We start from the raw sequence: 9,435 nt of genomic DNA on the forward strand, positions 1-9,435 counted from the left end.
TGTTGCGGAAGAAGATCAGTGAGCAGCCAGCCAGGAAAGGAATGAAAGTACCTTCAGGAAACTATCTGGGAGAATGGAAGCTCATTTGATGAAACAGCAACTTACAGGAGAATTGTTTATTTAAAACTTGATATACCGCCTTTTCCATGAGTGGGTCAATTCTGTTTACATTTTTAAAAATTCAACATATTCAAAAGGAACGTCCTAAGATCAGATAGGAAAGAGCTGACCTGGTTGCGGAGCTGAAACAGGAAAAAAAAAAAAGAAGAAGGAAATTTAGGCCCTTTTTTACTACGGTGCGCTAAGCGTTTTAGCGAGCGTTTAGCGGGCGCTAAATCACTGCGTGCACTAACTGCTAACACGTCCTTAGGATAACATGCATATGTTGGCATTTAGCGCGTGATTAGCACGCGCTAATATTTATCCCACGCTAAAAAGCCTAGCGCACCTTAGTAAAAGAGGGGGTAAGTTGGGGAAATTTTGTACTACACTAGGGGTCTGATGAAGAAAGCCATCAAGGGCAGAAGCAGGTGGTTAATAAGCAGTATATGTGCTCATTACTGGCTGTGGGGTGCTCAAGGCTGTAGAAAAGTTTTGCATCACCTTGTCATAAAATACATTTTCTAGGATGGGAATTACAAAACTAACTTTTCAAAAGTGGGCGGGTTCACCCTTATTGCTTTTAGGCTATGTGGCTTTGTATTGTAAGTTAATTTTGCCAAAGTGGCATCATCGCTTGTTTGGCAACATTTTTGTGCACATGGTATATTGTTTTGCTTATCTGAAATCCATTTCCTGTGATTAATAGCAACAACGGACCCCAAAAGAAGGTCTTTCGTGACCGAAGCACGAGCCGTGTTGGATCCACACCACAATTCTCTTACTCTGTTGCCTATGTACGGCACGGTGTACAGTATACTACAATTGGTCTATCAAGATCATCATTTCCACAGTTGTTCTCCTTGTATTTGCTTCCGTGATCGTCTTGTGAAACTTTTTGGTGGATTTTCTTTTGGTTTGCGTAATGCAGACCATTCCTTTTGCTCTCAAACGGATGGATAAAGGGCTCCTTTTACGAAGGTGCGCTAGCGGTTTGATTGCACGCTAGCTGAAAATCTACCGCCTGCTTTGTAAAAAGAGCCCAAAGTGTTGGTTGAACGAATACTAACTACATTTCTTTGGGGGTGGGGGGAACACCCTAGATTTCGCCATTATATTTTATTTTGTTCCCTTAGATGAGGAAGTGTGGCATTGCTGGCCCTGGAGTTTTATGGCGAAGCTTATCATATGCGCCAAATTCATGACTGGCTTAAAAATACTCAATACTATACCCCCTTTGGATTCTGAGAAGGCGTTTTTGACCTCCTTTTCCCTAGCTATGTTCTTCATGCTCATGCTAAAGACTTGCCAAGGAGACTTAGGGCTCCTTTTATCAAGGTGCGGTAGGGGTTTAACCTGCAGAATACCGCACATTAAACCACCTGCCGTGCTAGCCTCTAATGCCTCCATTGACGAGGCGTTAGTATTTTGGCTTGCCGCAGGGGTTAGCGCGTGATGAAATGTCTGACGCACTAACCCCCTTAGAGCACCTTGATAAAAGGAGCCCTTGATAAAGTAATTTGGTTAAACCTTTAAGGGGGGGGGGGGGTTAAATCCAATCAGATCAACAGGTATTTCTGAGTTACCTCTTTGGGGAATGCCAGCTTTATGACGGGTAATGCTAGACAGGTTTTTCTAACTTGGGTATGGGAAGGTATAACCCATGTCCTAGGTGAGGATGGGGGAGTGCGCCCCCCCTTAACCACTTGCGGAATCAGCTTGCTTGTTTGCAGTTTAAACATTATGGGCTCCTTTTACGAATCCGCATTAACGGTTTTAGCGCACGCCGCTTTTTAGTTCAAGCTAAACCTGTGGTACGTGGCTAGAACTAACACAAAACTGCAAAAGCGGTTTATAGTGCCGTCTGGTGTGCTGAGTTCTTTGCGCTGCTCCTGACACCCATAGAGTTCTTTGAGCTTCAGGAGCAGCGCAGAGCATTCAGCGCGCTGGCTAAAAACTGCTTTCGCGGTTTTGTAAAAAAAAAAAAAGAGAGGGGGGTATTTTGGTCTTGTGCTAATATGTAAACTTTTTGGGAAAAGAATACATAATTATATTCTTAGAATATTATCTAAACCAGTGTTTTTCAACCGCTGTTCCGCGGCACACTAGTGTGCCGCGAGATGTTGCCTGGTGTGCCGCAGGGCCGCCATCAGGGCAGTACTACCAGTCCTGCATTCAGGGGCCCGGAGCTGACAGGGGGCCCGGGCTCCCCCAGGGTCCTAGGCAGTGTTCTAAGGCAGGGGCGCTAGTAGCTCGCCAAGGCAAAGTGAGTCGATCACCCAGGACTCACTTTGTCTTGGCGATCTAATCTATCGAGCCGATAAGTCTTCTTCTCCCCGACGTCAATTCTGCAGTCGGAGAGGAAGTTCGGGCCAGCCAATCGCTGCCTGGCTGAGCGGAACTTCCTCTCTGATTGCAGAATTGACGTCAGGGAGAGCATGCGTCGGCGTCGGCTTTGGGGCCTGTTATCCATTGGTGGGTCCTGTTCCCCGATGGCAGCGGCAGTGGCAGTGGCTTGGGGAACGGCAGGGAGAAAGAAAGAAAGGGGGCAGGCAGGGAAACAGAAGGAAAGAAGAGAAACAGAAAAAAAGAAAGAAAGGTCAGGGAGAGAGGAAGAAAAAGTTGGGGGAGGGAATGAGGTGTGGAGGAGAGAAAGCATACAGGCTGATAGAAGGGAAGAAAGATTGGATGCACAGTCAGAAGAAGAAAGTGCAACCAGAAATCACCAGACAAGGTAGGAAAAATGATTTTATTTTAAATTTAGCAAAGTGGAGGCAGTATTACCACAGTTTTCAAAGGAATTTGCCCAAATAACTTAATAGTTAACTGGGTAAATTCCCAGAGATGAAAACTTCCCTTCACTTACTATGCACAGTTCTGAATTTATATCTGCTGTCTATATTTTACAATATGGTCACCTTTTACTAAACCGCAATAGTGGTTTTTAGCGCAGGGAGCCTATGAGCGTCAAGAGCAGCGCTGGGCATTCAGCGCAGCTCCCTGCGCTAAAAACTGCTATTGTGGTTTAATAAAAAGGATGGAGGGTATATTTGTCTATTTTTGTATGGTTGTTACTGAGGTGACAATGCATAGAGTCATCTGCCTTGACCTCTTTGAAAAAAAACCCAGAATAGGAATGATAATTAACATTTTCTCAGCGTATAGTGTGCTTTGTGTTTTTTAATTTTATTATTGGTAGATCATTTTGACTTGGTCATTTTAAAGTAGCTCACAAGCTCAAAAAGTTTGGGCACCTCTGAGCTACAGCGTTGAAACTGTGTATTTCTATTTTATCCCCCCTTTTACAAAACTGTGGAGCGTTTTTTAGCGCCAGCCGTGGTGGTAGCAGCTCTGATGCTCAGAATTCTATGAGTGTCAGGGCTGTTACCACTGTGGCTAAAATCCACACTACAGTTTTGTAAAAGGGTGAGGGGTTAGTTTGTGATGACATATTCCATACTAGGCGAAGGTGTTTTCTGTGTTCTGTGTGTTTGAAAGACATGGTTTTCTGTTAGGATTGACGGTGTAGGATTGATCTGTGCTGGTCTGGCTTGTTTAGTTTTACAGAGCTGTCATCTGGAGCTGTCATCCGCCGGCTCATCGGGGATCGATCAGAAGAGTGCTGAGTGTGACGGACAGCGGCTATCTGGAGGAGACAAGCGCAGTAAGTCCTGAGTGACAGTGAGATACTGCAGTGATGGACAAGTTTTTGAAAAGGAAAGAACTAGACTCTGAACAAAATTTGGAGCCAGATGAGAGCCCAAGTATGAGTGGGGGTCAAAAGAAAGCAAAGATGGTTAGCGCAAGCAAATTCTCTGGCGCAAGGCAATATAGCGAAAGCTATATTTCAGTTGGATTTACTTTCACTGGAGATGCAAACAAACCAACTCCACTGTCCGTGGTGTGTGGTGAAAAGCTAGCTAACAGTGCTATGGTCCCAAGCAAACTTAAACGCCATCTCCAAACGAAACACCCTTCGCTTCAAAACAAGAATGCGGACTATTTTGTTCGCCTGCATGACAACACGGAGAAACAGGCAACTTTCATGAGAAAAACCACAAAGGTAAATGAAAGAGTTCTTAAAGCTAGCTATCAAGTTGCTGAACTTATAGCCAAGTCAAAAAAGTTGCACACTGTGGCAGAGACATTAATACTTCCTGCCTGCAAAGCTATTGTAGAGGAAATGCTCGGACCTGAAGCAGCTAAGGAAATAGCCAAAGTCCCTCTCTCAGACAACACAATTTCCAGACGTATTAATGACATGTCTGCAGACATCGAAAGTGTGGTTTTGGAAAAGATCCGTATCAGTGAGAAATTTGCATTGCAACTTGACGAGTCTACTGATATCAGTGGACATGCTCAACTCTTGGCCAATGTGCGTTTTGTTGATGGTGATGCAATTAGAGAAAACTTCTTTTTTTGCAAGGCATTGCCAGAAAAAACAACAGGAGAAGAAATTTTTCGGGTCACATCAGAATACCTTGAAAAAGGAGGACTTAAGTGGGAAAACTGCACAAGTGTCTGCACCGATGGAGCTGCAGCCATGGTCGGGCGCACCAAAGGCTTTGTAAGCAGAGTGAAGGAAAGAAATCCAGATGTGATTGTTACGCATTATTTTTTACACCGCGAGGCCCTCGTAGCCAAGACTTTACCAGCAGTCCTAGTTCATGTGTTGGATGATGTTGTGTGCATGGTAAACTTTGTAAAGTCACGACCCGTGAAAAGTCGCATATTTGCAGCTTTGTGTGAGGAGATGGGAGCGAAGCATAAAACCTTGCTGTTTCATACGGAGGTCCGGTGGTTGTCGCGTGGCAAGGTCTTGGTTCGTGTGTATGAGCTGCGGGAGGAACTTAAAGTGTTTCTGACAAATGAGAGGTCAGATTACGCAAAGCAGCTTGCAAGTGATGAGTGGTGTGCAAGGCTAGCATACCTGGCAGATATATTTTATCATCTGAATGAACTGAACACACGAATGCAAGGCCGAAGTGAAAACCTGCTTACAAGTACAGATAAAATAAATGGATTCCGTTCAAAGGTGCAACTCTGGCATCAACACGTGGAAAGTGGCAATCTTGAAATGTTCACACTCACCAAGCAATGGCAAGGTGTTCACACTGCTGCATTGTGTGAGATAATAGTTAAACATTTAAAATCTCTTGAGGAGAAGTTGTCATTTTATTTCTCTTCAGTCTCCACTGAATGCCTTGACTGGGTTAGAGACCCTTATAGCTCAGCATCAGTTGGTGGAAAGGACATGACTTTACAGGAGCAGGAGGAACTAACTGAACTGAGACAAAATCGTGGTTTCAAGCTAAGATTTGCTGATCTACCTTTGGACAGTTTTTGGTTGGATACCGCCAAGGAGTTCCCCCTTCTGGCAAACAAAGCTATTTTGACATTGCTCCCATTTTCCACTACATATCTGTGTGAGATTAGCTTTTCAAGCATGATTGCTATAAAAACCAAATACAGAGAGAGACTGAGAGCTGTTGACGAAGAGCTACGTGTGTGTCTTTCTTCGATTCCAGCCAGAATATCAGCTTTGTGTTCAGCCAAACAGGCCCAGGTTTCGCACTGAATAAAGTATTTTATAATTTTTCACTATTCTGTTTACTTAATATTTCATAATAAAGTAATTATAAAATACTTTCTTTGTGTTTATTTGATTCCTATTCAAGAGAATTACTTTATATATAGTCAATATAGGCACAGAGTTAAATTTTTTAACATTTTCTAATGGTGGTGTGCCTCGTGATTTTTTTCATGAAACAAGTGTGCCTTTGCCCAAAAAAGGTTGAAAAACACTGATCTAAACAAATCCCCTTTAAGCCTTTACTTTTTCTCTTCCATGACTGTTTAGCTATTCGGTGCCCTACTATTGCAACAGTGAAGTGATTGTTTTATTTGTTTTTGCTAGCTAGGAAATGTATATTAATGCAGAAGGTCTTCTGTGCATTTTGTTCCTGGGTCTGATTCTGGTGTAAAGAACACCTTCTATGTTTAGTTACTGGTTGGGGGTTAGGTGGGGAGGAGGGAGGTATTGGTGGGCTTGGTATTTTGGTACTCGGGAGGGGACGGTAGAATAATAATAAAAAAATCTTTTGTTCTCTAGTATTGTTGTATCAACAATGAGCAGAATGTCTTTGTGATTATTCAAATTGCAGATTTTGGAAATTGATGCCTTGTATTTCTCTGTTCTCAACAAAAATTATATTTTAAAAATACATTTTCTAGGAGTGTGTGCTAATCTTTTCTGAGACAAAAAAAACAAACATGCTTATTATGGAAATTCAATTGTACAGTACTCCTTTGAAATTCACGGGGGCTCCGTTCCAGAAACACCCGTGAATTTCAGAATACCGTGAATATGGGTTTCAGCCGATCAAATGCAAGAGAGGGCAGCTGGGGTGCCGGCGAGTGCTTAAATTGTACTTACGAAGCTGGGCACATTTTCCAACCGCCTCTTCCTGGTACTAAAGTCATGGTTACACCAATCTTTGATATACCAGATAGCATGTCAAAGCAGCTCCTGATTGGTGTAACCATGACTTTAGTACCAAAAAGAAGCGGTTGGAAAATACCGCGAATTACTGAGTCTGCGATTTGCGAACCGCAAATTTGCGGGGGTTTACTGTACATTCATTCTGACTATAAATTTCTATCAGAATGTCACCTGAGATGATAGTTGTTCCGAAGATCTTGTCTACGAGGGGCTGCTGAAAAGTTTATTTATTTATTTAAAAATTTATATACCGCATAAAAACTATGGGGCTTACAAAATTACATGCATACATATTTAAAAATGCTAAACATGTTTCAACAAGACAAATACAATGAAACATTAACTAACGATATCATTATTAAAACCTTCTTTTAAATTCGTCCTACAAAATGGAAAGACAAAATCCTATAAAAACATACAGGACGGGAAAGCTTTAACAAAAAATAGCGTTAGCACAAAAGGCATTGACAAATAATTGTGTTTTCAATATTTTCTTAAAATTCAGTCTGCCATCACAGTTCTCAGCTCAACCAACAAACTAGGGGCAGTTTCCATTGAGGGCTATACATTTAGGAGCTGATTCTATAAAGAGCGCCTACAGTTGGGCACCTAACTTACCCCTCCCTCCCATTTACAAAACCATAGCACAGTTTAAAAGAGCCCAAGAGCTAATATCGATGGGTGACTATAACAATGGGCTGGATGGCCCAAGTTGGTCACCCATGGTGAGAGCTTGCAGGTACTCGGAGGAGGGTAGAGGTAGGTAAGGAGGAACTCGGCTTCCCATTGGGTAGCCGGGAATTGATTGGCTTCATGCCTCCGAGTAACAGTGTTCTTCCCTGTCCCTCAGAGGCAGCTTTCCCTCCCTCCCTCCACTTTGTATATAGGGTTTGCTCGGAAGACAAGGGAGTTTGGGGCTGTCCGCCGTAGTGGTAATCCCGAGCTACAAAGTTTTGGCATATTCATTGTGGATATCTTGAAAACCTGACTGGCAAGGGGGTACTTCGGGACCAAGTTGAGAGACAGTGCCCTAGGCTCTTGCTGACATGGCGGGGTCAGGGGAGTACAATTTTGAGTTTTTGTCAAATTGCAATGTTTTGTAGCTCGGGAGGTGAAGTAATTGTTGGTTGCTTATTGGTTGTCCCAATAAACCAGTGGTCTCAAACTCGCGGCCTGGGGGCCACATGCGGCCCGCCAGGTACTATTTTGAGGCCCTCGGTATGCTTATCATAATCACAAAAGTAAAATAAAACAGTTTCTTGATCATACGTCTCTTTAGCTATAAATCACAATATTATTATTAAGACTTAGCCAAAAGGAAAGATTTATAAACTATAAAGAGTTTTACCACATGCAAAATTGTCATTTCTTTAATAAGACATTAACTATTTTTTTCTGAGGCCCTCCAAGTGTCTAGAAATCCAAAATGTGGCCCTGCAAAGGGTTTGAGTTTGAGACCACTGCAATAAACAAAGCTGCGGCCTGGTTATTACCATCAATAAAGTGTCTGTAGTTTATTTATTGTTGACATTATTGCAACGGGCTTTGTGATTATAGGGGTTGGGGGGTGGAGACGGTGTATGAGGGGATGACAACTTGGCCATTCCAGTTCCATACGTTATTAGCCCCGGCCGCGGCGGTAACAGCTCTGATGCTCATTGAATTCCTAAAAACCATGGCACTGCTAAGCGCAATTCTCTCAAAACTTAGGCACCTGAAATGTAGGCCTTTAAAACTCTGACCTGCATTTCAGGTGCCAAAGTTTTTATATAGGTGCCGCTAGGCACTCCACGCCATTTTTTTTTTTTTTTTAGGTATCAGCCAATTTAGGTGCCATTTATGGAATCAGCCCTTTAGTTCAGTGATTTTCCACTTTTTTTCATCCTGTTGGAAAAATACAGGATGAAAAAAGTGGAAAGTCATTGGACTAACCCCCCTGTTTTACTAAGGTGCGCTAACCGAATTAGCACATGCTAAATGCTAACGCGTCCATAAACTAATATGCACACGGTAGCGTTTAGCATGTGCTAATCGTTAGTGCACCTTAGTAAAAGAGGGCCTAAGTGTATAGCCCTTTATGGAGACAACCCCAACTTTGTTGGCTGGGCTGAGAACTTTTCAGCGGCTCCTTGTAGACTGCTGGGCATGCAATACAAATGTATGTATCAGAACTGCAGTTAAATAATACAACTACTATTGGAGATATTGATGTTAATTTCTTATAGGAATTCATTTTTATTTGTTGAGGTGGCCGTGAAAAGGGCTATTTGAACAGTTTTGGCTTTAATACTTAATTGGCCAGACTTTATTCTTTTTTTTTTGTATCTGTCAGCATCTCTCTGGCATGGAGAGCATCAGCTTCAGGAGTTGTTCCTGAGTGATGACAGTTAAAGGCAGCAATAAGAGACATGATAGTTGACTTTTGTTCACTGGCTGTCTTTCAGCTATTTCCAGGGATACCTTATGCAATAAATTCTCAATTGAATTGTTCTAGACATTCAATTGATCATCCGGCTTTTTTTTTTCCACTTTGGTCTGCCACTGTTTTTGCTCCATGGCATAGAGCAGGGGTGTCCAACCTTTTGGCTTCCCTGGGCCGCATTGGCCAAAAAAAATGTTTCTGGGGCCGCACAAATGCGCAAACGCTGCAGCAAGACAGAGGAGGAAGTCGGCAAGACGGTAGACACCCCGGGGCAGCAGAGGAAAACACTGCATTACCCTTGACTGGGGCCACACAAAATACTTCACGGGGCCGCAGGTTGGACACCCCTGGCATAGAGCATTATCATCCTGGAAGATGCAATCTCCTGGAAACAACTGCTGTGCTGATGGTC

The 9,435-nt window shown here is 42.9% G+C and overlaps 1 protein-coding gene across 1 annotated transcript; it reads left to right on the plus strand.

Moving 5' to 3' along the window:
• Positions 1-3,796: 3,796 nt before the first annotated feature.
• On the plus strand, positions 3,797-8,992 carry LOC117354849 (zinc finger BED domain-containing protein 5-like). The gene is made up of 2 exons (XM_033932817.1): positions 3,797-5,525; positions 8,934-8,992. Exons 1-2 carry the CDS (start codon positions 3,797-3,799, stop codon positions 8,990-8,992), a joined length of 1,788 nt encoding a protein of 595 aa, XP_033788708.1.
• The last annotated feature ends 443 nt before the right edge of the window (positions 8,993-9,435 follow it).

The sequence above is a fragment of the Geotrypetes seraphini genome, chromosome 2 (genome assembly GCF_902459505.1).
Source record: "Geotrypetes seraphini chromosome 2, aGeoSer1.1, whole genome shotgun sequence".
NCBI lineage: Eukaryota > Metazoa > Chordata > Amphibia > Gymnophiona > Dermophiidae > Geotrypetes > Geotrypetes seraphini.

Bases quoted from the DNA above. Each gene is read 5' to 3' on its own strand.
- LOC117354849 (XM_033932817.1), top strand. From the start codon at position 3,797: ATGGACAAGTTTTTGAAAAGGAAAGAACTAGACTCTGAACAAAATTTG. The intron at 5,526-8,933 runs GTGAGATTAGCT...TGTATCTGTCAG, and splicing joins ATTTTCCACTACATATCTGT to CATCTCTCTGGCATGGAGAG.